Genomic DNA, 18,049 nt, shown 5'->3' on the forward strand with positions numbered 1-18,049 from the left:
TGAAAATTATTCAGCATTGAGTAATAATTCATGCAAATCCTCTTTTTGGCTGGGTAAAATGCAGCTCTGGTTAATAACATGATTAGCAAAAATTCTGCAAGCCCAGAGCCAGCGCTGACTGCCCCCAGCCCTGCTAACACAGCAGAGGCTCTTGGTAGGTGGAACCTACTTACCCAGTTCCTGCAGCCGGAGACATTTTCCACTGACAGACAGGCTGCTGAAAACAAAAACACGGCTATTGCAGAAGCAGCTGCCCCTTTGTACCAGCTGCATTTGACTTGTTAGACCACAGAATTGACAGGTAATTAGATATTTGCTGTAGCCCTGCCCTGCTGTACCTGCAAGGGAAAGCCATCAGAGAAAGTCTGCCCTGAGAAGAGCAGAGCTGTGTAGGTTGGCACTTGCTTTGGCATGCCCCTGAAAATGACGAGTAGACTTGATTCTTGCTGTGCAAACATGTCAGTGACAGCATAAAATCAGAGTAAAATATTTATCTGCTAGATTCAGTGTATGCTTGTCAGTATGAATAAAAAAAAAAAAAGAACTTGTAGAAACATATCTGAAAGGAGGAGACATTTTGCCTCCTCCTCATTCACCTAAATATGCTGTCCTTTCGTATCTGTCACTGGTTTAAAAAATATTTCCTCTCACATTTGTCAGCAAACTTTTGGACAAATCACATTCCTTCTCTTTTGTCCTTGTGAAGAGGTCAAAAATAATAACACTTCCCAGGATAAATATATATGCACATTTTATTTCTTTGAACAGTGCAGCAGATACAGTGACCACCTATGTTGGGCTGCTTGGCAATCCAGGTCTTAGAGACTAATGAAAGTTTCACTTTTGAGAAGCCAGTCGTGATAGGACCTGAGAAATGCTTAGTTCTGAATGAATGGTGCAACAGCTCGTTTCAGGGATTTCATGAGACAGAAGGAGGGCCTGTACTCTGCCTAGTCTTCAGCTCAGCTGAAGAGTGTTTTTGAAGGCTTTAGGCACCATCTACAGATGAACAGGAATTCACAGAGCTTACAGGACATGAAAACACTGATTCTTAACCATGTGCGCCAGCATCAAGGCACCCCTCTTTAGGACACTTGGGACATTTGGGACACTGAGCCATGTTCAGAGTAAACACTGTTTTGGGAGAGGGTTGTTTTTTACCCTGCATTAGTTTAATGCTTCAGCAAAGAGCTACATACACGTTGTATTTCCTTGGCAGGGATGGCGATGCAGGAGCGGGTTGATTAGACCAGTCCATGAGAGGACTGCTGCAGCAGCCTATGAATTTTTCCTTTGATATTCACCCACCACCATTTCAATCCATCGTTTTATGCAGATGCCAATATGGGGAAAGATACCCTGTGTTAAAGAGACATCAAAGATTGTCACTGAGCCAATCCTGCACAAACGTCTAAAACTTCCCTGTAGTTTTTCAGGTTAAAAGACAAAGTTAGCGTGCTCTGAACATGATAGGCTTTGGATAAAAATCTAAAGGTCAAAAAATCAAAGCTTGGAAACTCAAAATGCATTTTAAGTAGGACTTCCCACACTATAGTCACTCTCCTTTATGGTTTGAGAGCAATTTTATACTGCTAAAATGTTCCTACGGCATTGTTTCCTACCTTAAAAAAAGGAACTTGAAGTAGGGAGAAAAGCTGAAGCAGCCATAATTAAGCAACTGTAGCTTCTCAGGAATGTCTCTTTTCTCTGAAGCCATCACACATGATTAAATTTGGAAGTAAAATTAAGTCAATATTTGCTACAGTGTTTTAAGTGAGATGTCTCATAAACGTCTGTTAGAAATATGCTGCAAAAAAAAAAACCAAACCCACAACAGTGAAGGTACTACAATTACAGTATGAGTCTGACAGCCAGCCCAAAGTACTTACAGATTGTAGCCCAAATGGTCTTGACTTTTAAAAATGTATGTCAAATTTGAGTGCTCCCTTAAAACAACACAGAATAGATTAGCAGTGGTGTCTAGTGGGAATCTAGCTAACGTAGACTCCCTATGTCAGAAACTTTGAAAATCAGGTTGCCCGTCAAATTAGCTTTAAAATTCACATCACTTTTTTAAAAATCCATTTCCTATTCTGTAAGTTAAAGAAATGCTTATACTCCTACAGAGCATTGGGAAAGTAATTCATTAACAGTATGATGTCTTGAGGACCTCGTACCTACAGAAATGAGAGGAAGGAAATTTCAGCTTTGCTAGGTGGCTGCTTTGGTGGCTTGTAAGATCTAGGTAAACACAATTCAAAAACCATAATAAACAATAACAAAGGTTGCTATTTTTTCATTAAAAAAATCATAAGTTAGAATTTTCATAGAGAGAGCTATTTCTGAAAAACAGACAAGCATGCAGTCATCAGCATAATACGTGGCAGATAAATTAAACCCTTTCTCACTCAGGGTCCCAAACTTTTGTTGCTGTTGTTTTGTTTTGTTTCTAAAGAGAATTCAAAGACAGAGAAGTATCCATCAGTATAAAATTAAGTTATGGAAATTTCACAGAAAATTTCTTTCTTGAAATAATATTTTTGCAATACATGGGGCTTGGTTTGGATTGGAAAAAGCGTAAAGTTACAAGAAAAAGGCTCCACTGCTTCCTTATCTGTAAATTTTCCCTTTTCAACCAATAAGCATGAAAAAAAAATATGCAAAAAATGAGGAAAAAGAAAAGACTTAAGGCTAATTCTCCTGTTTTTTACTCTGCTCTGAGTCAGAATAGCTCAATTTACCTGACTGGAAATATGTTTAGCTTAGAGGAGGAAAAAAACATGGCCTCTTTGCTTTGAACAGGCCACATGTGCAATGACCATTTTTCAGTTTAAGCTCCTTGTCTTAATGTATTAAATCTGGTATTTCCTTTCTATCTATTATGATGTCATACATTAGGGAGTAATGAGAAAGACACAGACCTCACAGTCTGGCATTCCCTTTTGTTCTGAGTTCATTCAACAAGGCCTCATTTTCTCTCCATGGCTTTCCTGCCTCCTTGGCTAGCTCTGCACCACATTTGAAGCACAAACCATGCCTCATTTAGCACAGACCTTGGCCCGCCGTTGACAAAGCGGACACACCATGCCTGGTTCTGATGCATCGCTATTTTGTTTTCACTGTTGTCACAATAGTATGACAGCAGAAATCTCCCTGCAAGTGTAGATGCCTACAGATGAGCTTTAAGATTTTGGCAGGTGGTAATATGGACTGTGCTCCTGGCTTAGCCCGGCTGCGAGGTCAAACCTTGTGAGGCTGCTGGCTGCTGATCAAAGAAGCTGCTCAGCTGCTCGTTGGTAGCTGGGGCGGGGTGGGGGGGAGGCTGGTTATTCTTAGTGCTGCCCATTTTGTAGGCTAGTCCGTAGTCACTGAAGCATAGTCATAACCTGGGATTGGTACCTGGAACGCACAACACGCATTGGTTACCAGAACTGTAAAGAACAGATGGGAGGCAAGAGGCGGATACACGTCTTTCAGGATTAAGCAGATAGCTTTACAGGCAGATTTCTCAATGGAAATGGCTGTGTAGTTAACTCTTAGCAAAAATCAATATTAGTTTTGATACTAGTCCTAAATTTTGGGAAGGATTCTGGCTGTAGATGTCAAACAGCTTCTTCTTATGACCATGTCTCCTGCCCAGCCCAGGCCTGTAGCATACTTACCCCTGCAGATCCATGTGTGCAAATGCTATTGAAACTGGTGGCAGTTACTCATGAGTATCAGCAGACATAATTTGGCTTGATATATCTAACTGTGCTGCCAAAAGCAGAGATGAAACAATGAGTTGAAATCTCGTCTGTTCAGCACACTACGGATTGGTGTGACTATGGCAAGCATTCCCAAAAGCTGGTGTTTCATGCACTCACTCTTTGTTCCTCTTGTTATTCTAAATAACCTCCACATTGATAAGATGCTAGCAGAACTGATCTTAAGGTCACACAAGAGCTTGCAGTCACACAGATGGCTTCCCTTGCCCTTTATAAATAAACAACATACAGGCTACTGTGTTCAAAAATCTGGCCATTCCTACTCATCCCAAGGAAAGATTAAGCACTGACTGAGGACAGGTTGAGTGACATCACCCTCCATTTGGTTAAAGTCCCACAATTGTTTTTCAATTTCAGCTTTATTTCTTACTCTAAAACTGATAAATGAAATTCTTCTCCTCTCATCTGATCTGAAAACTTCCTGGAAGGTGTCTATGCCAGCTGAGTCTCATGATAGCTTTGTAACTCCCAGTCCCTGCCTGGCTGGTCTCCAAAGACATCTTTATAAAAAAGTGAAGCCATATTCTGTTCCAAATGCTAACCACTCTATCTGTGAAAATCTTCTATGGCTAGAACAAATGTGGGGGAGAAGAAAAGGTTGGTTTTCTCCCGTGCAGATGACTTCTGAATTGCTTACCAAAAACTGACTGCAAAAACAATGCTTTTCTTTTTTCATTTGTATTTGCTACAGGCTAGGATTTCTGATTTATAAGGAGTACTTGCTTAGAACTAGTATGGTATACAAAGCAGAAACTGTAGTGTATTTTTTGAAAAGGAAGACATAGAGATTGAGGAAACAGGTGACAGTGAGGTTATCTTCCAAGATCCAGACAAGAACAACTGGGAGAAAAGGAACCCAGTTACCATCTGAGGAGCAAATCCTTGTCTACACAGTCTGAAGGGCTGCTAATTTCTTTTTGAAAGGCCCCAGAGACTGGCAAGTGGCTGAAATTCACAGAAACATTTGCATGTTGCGCTATCTGCTCTGCAATTACTGGCATTTCTGAAGAACTGTCCTTCCTACTGGGGTTTTGTACAGTTTGTTGTGGTCTGTATCACATCATTTCTCTCAAGAATGGAAAAAAATAATAATAAAAAGAGAAAAAGAAAAACACCTGTGCATTTAAATTACATTTAACAACCACAAAGCAACTTAAATACCTACTTATATACACATAACAGAATTAAAGAGGCAAAACCCACATTAATTTATCTTCAAAATCCCTTTTTTTTTTTTAGATTATTCAAAATTGCATATGCTTCTATTACTTTTTTTCCCCCCTCAAGGCAGTTCAAATACAACTCTCTGTTGTGTAGCTCATCATCACTGCTTTGAAATATTTTTTCCCACAAACCACTTCCTGCAGGGTCTATAATGCCAGCAAATGAGGACTTAAAAGCATGGATAAAGACAAAATACTAGGGTAAAACAAGAGCTGTTTGGGGGTAAGGTTTTTTAAGCCTTCAATCCTGAGCTCTTTAGTATTTCTTTCTCTCTTTTTACCTAGTTCAAAAGGTGTGGGAAAAAATTGTTCTTATATTTAAATAAATGGGCTGCTCTGGCTGAGGTTCCAAAACACAAAACATCCTCTAATCTTTGCAATATTAGTTAAAATCAGTGGATGAAAACTCCCATGTAAAATCTCCTAAAAGCATTTCTGTGATTAGGACAGATGACCTGATATTATCAGAATGCCCTATCCTTACTTTTTATGGGCAGAAAGGTCAGACTGAAAACTGAATAGAAATTGAATTGGCATAAGCTAGCTTTTTTGACCACAGATGTAAGCTGCATTCATAGGAAGCTTAGGACCTTGTTCTGCAGTGAGATGAATGGGGGGCAGACAGCTGTCTAACAGTTCTTGTTAAAACCTGGAATTATTTTTCCTAGTTTATACTTGCCACTGCAAATTGTTTAACAACTGTGTAATCTGAAGCAAATTCAAGAAAATAATCAACAAGGAAGTGCTATAAGAATTTCAGCTCAAGCATTTTACATTTTGTAGCCTTGGTGTTGTTGTATGTTGTTGTTATTATAATTATTATTAAATAAGGTTTATACACAAGCCTTTTCAATTTCGCATACAGGTTCCTATTTATGCTTAAGGTGTGTTGGGTATCACTGCACAGTCAAATTGCTGGGTCAACCTAATACTAGAATATTGTATTAACATGTCAGTGACTGAACAACAGAAGATACATATTTAATCACTAATTTATATCAGTAGGGATGTTTCATGTACTGTCATGGGTTCTTAAGTAAAATAACTCATCACAAAATGTATGTTAGGAGCAGGATTTTGAGGTGAAACCGCACTCAGAAAAAAAAAAAAAATCCAGAAAGTGTGGCAGTCTGAGTTCCACAACTTGCTTTTGGAAGCAATAGGAAATTGGAGGTGTAGAAAGCAAATCCTGTGGAAGAATGTACTGTAGACAGCAGTCTGCCAGCAAGGGAGAGCAAGGTGGCACAGAAAACATCTTTCCATTTTTGTTGTTTTCATGTGAGAGAGATTGTAACTACAATAGAAGGAATCGTATACACTTTGGGATACCATCAAGACTTTTCAAAGATTTTTGAAAAATTAGTGAGAGGGATGCTAACCCTGGAACAGAGATGGAGAGAGCACTTCCTGGCATTGCTGGCTAGTCAGAGCATTCACCTCAGTGCTGACAACAGCAGAGCAGGAAGGTGAACATGAGCCAGTTGCTCCAATCAGTGTTCCCTCCTCAGTCTATATGAATTACTATTAATAAAACATGAAATGCCTTCAAGAATAGTATAGCCAAGAGCCTAGTGTCAAGTTCAAGCTTGTTCATTCTCATAAAAAGAGCTGATTTAGAAGAAATGGCATTTTCCAGCAAGAACTCACTTTACAGAAGACCTCTCAGACAGTTTTATTTTAAACACAACACAGCCTATGAAAATTAAACATGAAGTGATCCTAACAGAAGAATCAAAATTTTTTTCAAAGTCAACTTCAGTGGGTCTAATTCCACTGATATACATAAATTTCAGGTTAGATCTATGAAACTGATGATTTACAGTTGCAACCTGTAAAAAACATAGAAAAAAATATGTGGATTTCCTTGTCTTTTATACTGATGTTTTCCTTTAGGCACATCATTTATGTTTGTCTCTTGTTTTCTTTGTTCCTTTTTTTTTTTTTTTCTTTTTCTTACTTTGCATCTATTCTTTTTATCTGCAAAATAATCTTATTTTTTGTTGAAGGCTTTCTGTTACTCCACTTATGCAGTTCTTAACTCAGTAACAGGTTTCATCACTAGCAACAAATAATATAGCATATGTATTTATTTATGTACGCCTTGGCAATGCTCTCCTTGGGCAGACACTGCAAGGGTGGGGCACAAAGGTATACATTTGCTTCTTCTTGGCCTTAACCAGTAGTTGGCCTTTAGATATTCAATTCTCTGCCAATGCTGTACCTTCATTTCCTTCTCCATTGTCTAAGTCCTCTTACCTATCATCACAGTGAATACTTCTGACTTTGTGATCAAAACCTGACAGAGACAAGCAAAGGCATGTTGTTAATTTTATCTATGTCCGGAAAAGTGACAGGGAGCATAGAGTCACAACCAGAAATGAAGGCCTCCCCAAAGACTGAACTCACACAGCTGGTCTGAGCTTGATCGTGTTCGGAGATCAAAAAGAGACGAAGAAGCCGCCTATTGGCATAAGCATAGCATCAAGGCAGAAAGGGCAGCACAGGGTTGGAGCAAGTTTTATGTGGAGACAAGTTATAGTAGGTGTTCAGAAACAAGCTAAGATTTCAATCTTAACAAAAATGGTTTTGGAAGTGATCTGGAATCCTGTAACTTACACTGACTCTTGCTTTTTTGTCATCTGGATACTTCTCAGCTGTCAGGTATAATCTAATTTCTCCGTAGGAGACAGATTCTATTTCATCAAAACCAGCAAACCTCTTCAGTGATTTTTACACAATGCAAAGTACTATAAAATGGTGTCAGCTGAGCTATTATTGCAGAGTTGGGGAACCTATACAGAAGTAAAGTCAGCTGGTTTCTTTTTTATTACACAAACTTCTTAGTTTTACTTGTGAATTCCAGTCCCAAAAGTGCCAAAACCTAACCTCAGCTATAACAATATAATTCCCATGAAGTCATTGGTAGTAGCTTAATTTGAGACCCGGGTTCATTTTGTTAGAAAAGTAGTTTCCACATTTATGATTTACATGGTTTTATCACTTAAACATCTTCCTTATGGAGGCATTACGTCTGTGGCTTGTGTTGCACTTCAAAGAAGAAGAGTAATATAGGAATGACTCTCTGTCTTCCACTGTCTCCAGAAATGGAAAAAGAGTGTGAAGACACCAAGATACTTCTTCACAGTCAATTATAAAACATGTGCTTAGCAAGTTTGGACTTGCATGCTTTGTGTTGTAAAACCTGATAATGTGCTAAAAATGTGTGGGAGTGTGTCTTCTCTGTCAGTCTCTGTATATGCTTGGGGAGGGGGGGTGCTGATGGTGGGATAGGGGTAGAGGCAGGGAAGCTTCCTCCCACATACTTGTCTTTACAGTTCTCCAAGGATATGTACGGAGCTGATGAGCCACCAAAACTGTATGGAACAAGTGAGACTGCTTATAACAGATCTGGCAGGAAAGGTGTTGGAAATGTTGGCTTTTTCTCTTCCCCTGTAGTTGCATAGGACCCCCACGCATTTCATTTAGCTAGAAATGATGCTTGTTGGAAGTATGCAAAACATGAATAAAACTACATTTTCTGTGTGCTGATTCTGACCGTAATGGCACTAAAATACACGGGTAGTATCTTCACTCCTCCGCATTCATACGGAGAGATCAGTCATTCTGTTGGTCTTAATGCTTGCCTAGCACCAAAGACTGCAAGGCCTGGGGCACAGCGGGTGTCTCAAGATGACAACCATCTCCTTCTGCTCTCCTCACAGGCCCTCCTGGCATCCTCTCAGTGCTAAATGCACTCCCTGGGGGACTAAGCAGAGTTTTTGCTTCCCCTTTCTGTTTTGTCAGTTGAAGAGACAAAACAGAACTGAGCTACATTCCCCAGTTCTCTGCAGAGCGCTCAATGTATTAAGGATGGAAAATCTGTTTTGTGAAAGGCCATTGGATATCAATGTTTCCGTTTGGTTCCACTTGGAACAAATACTCCAAAATTCCTCATGTGGTGGGGGCAGGGGAAGCCAAACAAATAAAAGATAGTTTCCATTACAATGTACAATATGGGTAATTACCTTTACCTCCTACTTAGGCAAAAAGGCATTTAATGTCAAACATTTCATTCTGTAACTAAAACGCAATCATTTTGATATTTGTCAGGGCCCATTTCTGTTTCAGTGAAAGAAATTATGGTTGGAGTGGTCATGATTACAGGAAGCATTTGTGTTCAGATGCCAAACGGCTCCATCAAAGCCTTCCCTATGAGTGCTGGTTATATCACTTGGTAGTCTTACTTCTGCCCTAGGCAAGAGAGAACAGACTGGCTCAGCAACAATGAAAGGGTGCAAAAACCCATAAAGCTCTTTCAGAGTTGATATAACAGCATGCACTGGGTGGGGCACAGGAAAGAAAATATACCCGCTGCTCTTCACACAAATGATCAGAAGAGCCTCCCCATAAGGAGAAAGAGACAGAGAACTGCCTCTGCTCTGCTCTGTTTGAAGTGTTATAATTAGAGCTGATTTGCTACAAGAAAGTAAGTGTTCTGAATCTAGATTAAAATTGTATTAGTGTACTCCCCGTGGAAACTAGAAAGGGATTTTATGACATAATATTAAAAATCCTTCTTGGGTCTTCTCTGGGAGTGACACCAGTCATTACGCAAAGGCTCTCGCCAGTCCAAATCAATTTTACTATTTTTATCCATAATTTCTAGAACTACAATAAAGACATGAAAAATGCTTATTTCCTAAGATGAACTGGAATAGCTCCCAGAGGATTTAATTGGTGATAACTTATGCTGCAAATGCATGCTTGAAAGTGTTTATAAATATCCCACTTCATGGAAAAAAAGTTATGAGTGGTGATAGAAATCTGTCTGGCAGAAAATAGCATGTTATCTGCCAGCAAGAACAGATTCCCAGTACAATGCAATGCAGTCCCAGCTGTGTTAAAAAGCCATATATTAAGGATAATTAAAATATTATAAATCACCACTCAGAATGGCTTACTCCAGAAGTAGCCTTCTGAGTCAACTGCTACTGAAGCTCGAGAGGAAACTACAAGGCTAAAATAAAAGGTTGAAATCAGAGAAAAGAATCCAAATAGTTACTTCTGAGAAGAATTCACTTCTTTAAGCTTATTTCTTAAGAGCACTGATTCTCTCCACTAATAAAAGGACAAAGTCAATGCTTGGGAGTGAATAATGTCATCAAAAGAGCACTTCCAGCCAATTCATAAGCAGTCTAGCAAGACTTTAGTATAAAAATCTTAGTCTTCCCACACATTCAAAACCTATCCAGAAAGTCTACTTACCTATAGTGAGGTCAGTGTAGTGCTATTGATTTCCTCCAAGGAGCATGCCCCACAGTCATTTTATTTTATCCCAGTTACTTACTTTTATTTTATATACATATATATATATGTATGCATATTTACCAATAAAAGGGAAGTTAGCACTAACTGAAACATATTGTTGACGTCTGTCAATAGCTGCTAACAAGACTTAACTATAACTGAACACTGAAAGGGGAAGAAAAAATATCTCATAGCAAGCAACACTTTTGCAGGACATTTGATATACAATATTATGCACTATAAACTACAATCAAAAAGAAAAAAAATCAACTTGATGACATATACTGCATCTGGGTCATGGGCAACTTGACAGTGTTTTTGCCTTGAGCCATGGCCATGTCAGCTTTAATGTGACATTTAATATATTTAACCATAAACATATGACACATCCTTAGAAATCCTTATTGTCTAAATAGCCTATTCTTACATGCATAATTGCCAACAACAGTAAATAAAATTCAGCATGAAGTGACATTTTGTAAGACCTTATCAGTTTTGTCCTGTGGCATTAGTCTAGCATATGCTATAAAGCACGAGCCACATCCTGGATATATATATACATATATATATAATTCTGCACATTGACATTATATTTAAGATTCAATGCTAATAGTAACAAGAAATATGAACTTTACATGGAACTGAGCTGTCCGCTTGTGTTTTCAAGACCTTTGGACAACAACGTAAAATCCCTGTAACTGACTGCAGTAATTTATGACAAGGACCAGGGCAACTTACCTTGGTAGGTGTCAGTAACTGCATCCAATGTTATTACCCAGTGCATAGAAGTACCTGAGTAGCAAATCTGGTGATGCTTAAATCTCTGGTGCTCTGTAATCAACAGCTTGGTGTGAGGCACCTTTTAAGTTGATTAATTCTTTACACTTAGAGACTCAATAAGCTTCTCTGAAGAGAATGGAACATATTTCTTTTCCAGTTTATAATGACATTGCTTCTAAATTTAGAGCACAACATGAATCTTCCAGGGTATCAAGAGTCACACTGTGTTAATAAAGGATATAATTGTTACATATTTGCCAAAATTCAGCTAAATTAATGTTCAAAATTAAGGAAAGAGACCATGAAATTGAATAGGAGATACATTTTAGTTTTGGCTTTTATCTGAATTTTTAAGCACTTATTTGTAACTCTCAGAACCTGTTAGGATTGAACCACTTGAAATTTGTCAGCTCTGTGACAGAGGTTATGCAGCCTTCTTACCCTTTTTAGGAAGACTGATAATTTTGGAAGCAGTCAGAAAGTACAAAGACATATTTCAACAAGGTGAACTGGAATTCAGGACTTGGTGAAGGAAGAGGAATAGTGCCCTCCTCAATTTCTTGCTAAGCCGAGCTCTTTCATTATTGGAATGACAGATGTTTATGCCAGCAAAGGCTACTTCTTTTTAATCAAAAACATACTTGGTCATATAGTTTGAGCTTTACATAAATAACAAAAGTATATGGGAGGACGAGTCTATGTATGCCTCTATATGAGGAAGTTACTTAGTGTACATCTATGACAGATGTTATTGCAATGTGTGCCAGTCTTTTGCTATGATGCAGACATCATAGATAAATGGATAGCAAGAAAAAAAATCATTCTTGCCATCCTTATGTCTGTGGTTTTGTCTGTAGTAAAAATGGAGTGCTACTGCAGTCTTTGTTGTCACAAAACCTGTAAATCTTGCCTGTACCTGTGTGATAGAAGAGCAGAATGTTGCACATTGCAATAGCAGAAGCAGGTGGTGACAGTGCTAACATACATTTTCAAGATTTTCTCTGGCTGTGCTTTGTGTGGTTTGGAGCTTCTTCATCTTGCTATAAATTTATTGCTTGAAATACCTTACACAGGTGAGTTCACAAACAATTATTTATATGTTGTCCTGCCCAAACTGCATCCGTTGTTGCATAAACTTATTTTTACTTTTAGTGACTAGAAGCTTTGTAGCATTTCTCCCCCCCTGTAAATTAAGGGAATTTAGCATCGATGGCCAGCTGATGATCACTTTATTCACAGACTAGTTTGCTCTTTGCTGTTTCTCCTCTTCACTTTGGCAGGGTCTCACAAGTCCAGCTTTGCAAAGAAGACAGCAGAAGCTATGTTTATTACTTATTTACATTTTTTTAAACTAGTATCTGCATTCTGCATTCGCCTTGAACTTGTGTTTAGAGATCTTTGGAGAAAACTCCATAGGCATGTTCTGAAAAAAATAAAATCTATCCTGACCAAGTGCTGAGCTTTTTGAAGGAGCAAAGGTAAAATGCTGTGAAAAGGCCATGGAAGAGGCCAGGTTAGATGATAATAATGGTACAGTGTCAGCCGACGAAAAGATTTTTTGGTGGAATAACAAGAAGAATATTTCATTAAGTAACTATATTTCCTTTGCTACTCTTAAACTAGATGACTGGATAACTGTGTTAGACTTCAAGGTTGCAATCATATCAGTACTGTATAAATACTATTGCTCAAAAAGTACCTGGTACGTTTTACGGTACTGAAGTGATTGTGCTCTGAAGTTTGGTTTACCTTTTTGACCCATTGATGAAGTGTATAGTTAAGTTTTGAATAATATAAAAACAGAAGTTTCTCAGTCACAGCTTTGTGCTAAAATAGGTTTTAACTAAAAAGAACTGAGACTTCTTATATGGTGTGATGTCTTCATCATGTTTGTGTTAAGAGAAACAAGTATGGAAAACGAGACTATCTGATCTAACTGAACCAAAACAAAGCAGACTTAAATCTTTTTCAGAAGAATTTACAAGTTTCCAAACTACCTACAAATTAAGTTATAGAAATTGATTTTATTTTATTTTATATTTTTTTAGTTACATGATATGTATTACGTACAAATATGATAACTGATACATGACTTAATAATACTTAATAATACTTATATGCTGGGAACATGGGAACAGTTATTTTCCAGAGTAAATAATACTGTTATTAGTAACAGTAGTCTCCCATGCTACAATAGTAGGATATATGCTATAAATTATTTCTGTTTTCTTCATTGGTATTTTCTGGATATTTCTTTGTGAAAGGTTTCTATTGTCAGCTAGCAAGTTCTGGCTGACATGGTAAAATCATGAACTGTTTGAATGTGCTGAGACATACCATGAGTTACCAGGGTTTTAGAAAGAATCTGCTAAAACAAGAGCCCCAGTCATGATGGGACTTTAAAAGTGAGCAGTACAAATTGGAGCTGAGCAAAATGATTCCTCCAACTATATATATATAAAAAATATATATATAGTAAAATATACTATATAATATGATATAAATGTATATAATATATAATATATAGTAATAGTATATAATATAGTATATAGTAAAAGTATATAGCATAATAGTAAAATATACTATATATATGTAAAAGAACACAGAGACTTGAAAATCTTGACCAGATCAAAAGGTCATAACTGACAAAAATAGACATTTTCAAAAAGAATAGAAACAGTTTAGGCCTTTCACAAGAATAAAAATTGATGAACTAAAAGGAGAATCAGGGGGATATGTTCATACAGTGGGAAAGACATTTAGTTGCTGGACCATTGATGTTCAGAGGAAGTCTATATGGAACAGAGAGGGAAAAAAAAAAAAAAAGAGACATAAACAGACAAACTTATGTACTCCCAGATTAAGAAGGGATCCTATGAAGACAGCAGATGCTCAGGAGCACAGTTAACCACTGAACTGACTAACTGGAGGCTGGGATGCATTGCTCCTAGAGTACTGTGCAGCTCCTCTGTCAGCAATGTGGTTGCCTCCAGGCTGACAGGGAGTTGTAGCCTAGCGCAGCAGGAAATGTTTCAAAGCTGCTATCTGAAGAAAGGAAAATTTGGCTCCCTGGTCTTCCCATCCATAACGTGCTGAGCTTCAGTTCCCCAGGTTTACAGTTAGGGTAATGATGTTTGCGTGGAAATATAAATAAAAGGTTGGAAATTGTACTTGCATCTCCATTACAGTATATGCATGCCTGTGCATGCATGCACTAGGTTTTGTATAAGTTTTTCTGTTTTAGCTTACAAGAACATTTCAAGGTTTTATTATATACCCATAATTTCTTAATTCTTGATTTATAGCAGAGATTGTGTATATACTTATAACTCTCATCTATATTTCAATGATTTTCATCTATGTTGCCTAATTTCCTTTGTTCATCAATTTTAAAATTTTCCACAAATGTTTGTTTTTGCATCTGTAATGATATGTTAAAGAAAGAAGCAATAATGTCATTTACTTTTTAGAGTTAACTTAATTTATTACATCATCTCTGTTTGTTGTATGCCTCTTCCCATGACTATATTAATCCATTTTAAACTGTTGATCTTATCAAGCTAAAACAAATTAACATAAACAGTAGAACAACAGATTTCAAATGTGGGATTAATTTAATGTAAATTTCAGTTTTATTTGCAGTGTCTTGGTATTTTGTCACCCTTGTGTAGTCATAGGTTGTTGCATTTCAATTTGGAAACCTTTGGCTGCTTAACATCTTGATCATTTAGAAGAGGACTTCTGTGTTATTTTACAGTTTGTTCTAGTTTAAAATTAAGTGAGATTATTACATTTCTTTTTCAATAATAGCTTTTCTTTTTTTTGAATACTAAGAGCCATTGAAAAAAATAACATTTTTTACCAGAAGCCCTTTCTGACAGAACTACTATGTTTTCAATAAAACCTGATGGAAATACATTTTATGGGATAAAATGGTCTTAATGGAAATATTCTCAAGGGAAAACAGTACCCCAGCCTCTTTTAATAATGGAACAGTTTTGTCAAAATAGAAACTTAGAGGAAAGTAAGGTTGATAGTTTTTCCTTTAAGCAGTTGGAGCTATAAGTATGTGTAAAGTATATATTACATAGTTTGTATTTCCTTGCCATAGTAATTTTTATCAGCATGCAACATGTCCATAACTTCTCATTTTTATTGATGGGCATTGTGGAGAATAATCCCATGAGGTCAATTTCTGGTTAAAAAGACAAAAGAAATATCTTTCAGCATACCTACCACACATTAGTCATTGAACTGTACAAAACTTTGTATAAGCCCACACTCTGCCAGTAATAAAGAATGAGGAAATTAAAGAGATTTTTTTTTAAATTCCCAAACCTTAGTATAAGAAAACATTCATGTCTTAGTTTGATTCTTGTGATCTCCCCACATCTTCCTTCTTCGCTGAAAATCACACTGCAAAAGTTTTCTTACTCTCCAGCTGCTCTGTCCCCACACCATACTGCCTCTGAGGACCATCTCATTGACTTGCTGGCTTTTACTACATCAGCGTCCTTTCTCCATTTGTTCGGCTACATGAAAATACTATTTGCCCTGTTTTTCTACTTTTCAGTCTTTTTCTGTTATCCTTCTTTTACAGAAAAAAAAATTTAAAAAAAATAAAAGTAGCTTGTCAAGGATAAGCCAGAGTGAATAAATTAATTAACAGGTCAGCATTAACAAATTGCCCCAGGCTGGCTGTAAACAGGCACCGTAGCGTGCCTGAACAGTACACAGTGAGAGGGGCACCTGGTGTCGCCTCAAAGCCCCACTTCAAAGATGTCTTTGGCTTGTTGTTGCCAGCCCAACACTCCCAAACTGAGCCACTGATGAGATGCTACTGGTCCCTGCAATCAGGGGGCTCACAGACACGAGAGAGTAGTATTTCTCCTTCACTGCTGATACATAGAAACATCCCACAAGAGGTAACTCTGAAAGAAAGGTTTTTAAATTTTTTTTTTTTTAATCAATATCAGTTCAATTCAAAGGGAAAGTCTTAAATGGACTGACACAATCTCCCTAATTATGTGCATGTTTCCTTGCCTATACTGAGATGTTATTTGGTCTGCTCTCTTCCTCAGTGTAACCTGGTATCTGTGGAAATAATAGAGAAGTCAGACAACATTCACTGTTCAAAGATATATACTCATATATAAATACATGTGACTTTTTATACCTAGAACTACACATTTATGGGATATTTTATAGGTTTAAATACAGTCAGACTGGAGTTATTTTTTCTACTCTGTGTTATTTCTTACTTTCAAATTAGTTAAAAACAAAATATTTGTAGCTCTGTGCACTTTAAATTCCTCCATCACCTTTGTTTATATCCATATTATACAGCCATCCATAATTGCGACCAATAATTCAACCTATTTACCCTTTTGTTTGGCTCAGTTTGATAACTTTACATTATGGGGACAACATCAAGGAAATTAAGTAATTTTGTTATTTCATTTGTATAATTGAATTTGTCTGAACTATAGCTGAACCGGAATCTAAACTTCGGTAGAGAGGATTAATATATGCTTGCAGATTTAGCGTGAGAAGGAATATTTTTTTTTGATCATAGGTTAATTTTATACCAAGACCACTGGACAAAGATGACTGTCATAAAAGGAGAGATCAAGGAAAGTTGAGACTGCAGCTACCCAAAGGATGGGAGTTGAAGCAGCTGTTTGCACAGGAAAAAGCTAATGTGAGCTGATGCTGAGGGGAAACACAGGATGTTGCTTGCCCAGAGGGTCAGGAACAGACCTTCTGGGAAGGAGAAACCCTTTTGAACATCTCCAGCCTATGTGTTGTCCTCACATAGGACCTAAACAGCAAGTGTAGTGCAGGGATGCAGCTTTCCTAGTGACAACTCTACAGCCATGGTGTGCAAGAAGGAAATGTGCCCAGTGTGGTGCAGGCTGGAGGATTAACTTTGATGGCAACACCAACTAGAGATCTGTGCTCAGGGCAAGCAGCCTGCTGTGGCCACTGTAATTTACACTTGTCAGATGTTCACATGGTTCTTGAGAGCAGAGAATAATTATTTCACCCTAGACATGTTATCACACATTCCTGGGCCAATGTCCATTAGGTCTGAAATGAAGTAGCTTGGATAAGTGAAGGCAAAACTTTTCAGTGTCTGGTGCTAGCTCAATTTGTTTTAAGAAGCACTATAGCTTGCTGTCCCTAATGCCCACCCAAAGATGTCAGTGCAAAACTTGGCATTGGTTCAAACACTCTGAGATCATCGGCTTAGACAACGGAAAGGCTCTTTGTAATTTGAGTTGACCATTGAATGTGGATTATACAATCCTGCTAGCCTGGCTGCCATTGTCCTCCTAAAGGAATATTTTTCTCACACAGAGAATTTAGCTCAAAAGAAATATTTGATGTCTATTGCATTTCTTTTCCCATCTGTAGAGGATAAGAAAGCTCTTAAACTACCCAAATCAGTACCCAAAACTACCCAAACTACCCTAATTCTCTACATCCAATTTTCAGCACAACGGCGACATGTTTCTCTTCCTTCAGAACAATGTGCTTAACGCTCTACAGAAGCTTATATGGGATACTTTCTATTGATGAAAGTTTCACACTAACCCCTACTAGTCTGAGATTATTTTATGCCTTTAAGGATGACAGTTCTCATTCATTCCAAAATCACTTCTAGTTGACAGTCACCTTTAAAAAAAATGAGGGCTGGTTTAAAAGATTAGATTTACAGACAGTATTGCGAAAGACACTTCAATGGGAAGCCTGTTGCATTGCCTAGCAGTTGATTTTTGTATCTGAGTTCCAGTTATTTGTTTATCTATTCTGAGGTCTTGTTTGTCCTTTTTGTTTTGTTTTGTTTTTAATGTAGACATACACTAAGCTTGATTCTGTCATTCAGTGTTTTTTTTTTTTTGGGGAGGGGGGGTGAGAGGGAGCTTTATGGCTTATCTATTTATGCATACTTGCTATTTTGGTTTCTTG

General features: G+C 37.6%; 1 protein-coding gene across 29 annotated transcripts in view; it reads right to left on the reverse strand.

The window, feature by feature from the left end:
• LOC308189874 (uncharacterized protein) overlaps window positions 1–13,501 on the reverse strand; it is a 72,882-nt gene extending 59,381 nt beyond the window's left edge. For 19 of the 29 annotated variants that reach the window (XR_013946672.1, XR_013946673.1, XR_013946674.1 and 16 more), the window contains exon 1: window positions 174–13,501. Coding sequence is in view for 5 of the 29 variants with exons in the window: in XM_080580443.1 (XP_080436569.1) it covers window positions 174–217; window positions 339–458 (164 nt within the window). In the remaining 24 variants the exon portion in view is untranslated. The remainder of the gene's footprint in view (window positions 1–173) is intronic. The other 10 variants (XR_013946668.1, XR_013946669.1, XR_013946670.1 and 7 more) reach the window with 2 other exon arrangements.
• Window positions 13,502–18,049: the final 4,548 nt, after the last annotated feature.

Source organism: Anser brachyrhynchus (genome assembly GCF_964034855.1).
Source record: "Anser brachyrhynchus genome assembly, chromosome: 2".
Classification (NCBI taxonomy): domain Eukaryota; kingdom Metazoa; phylum Chordata; class Aves; order Anseriformes; family Anatidae; genus Anser; species Anser brachyrhynchus.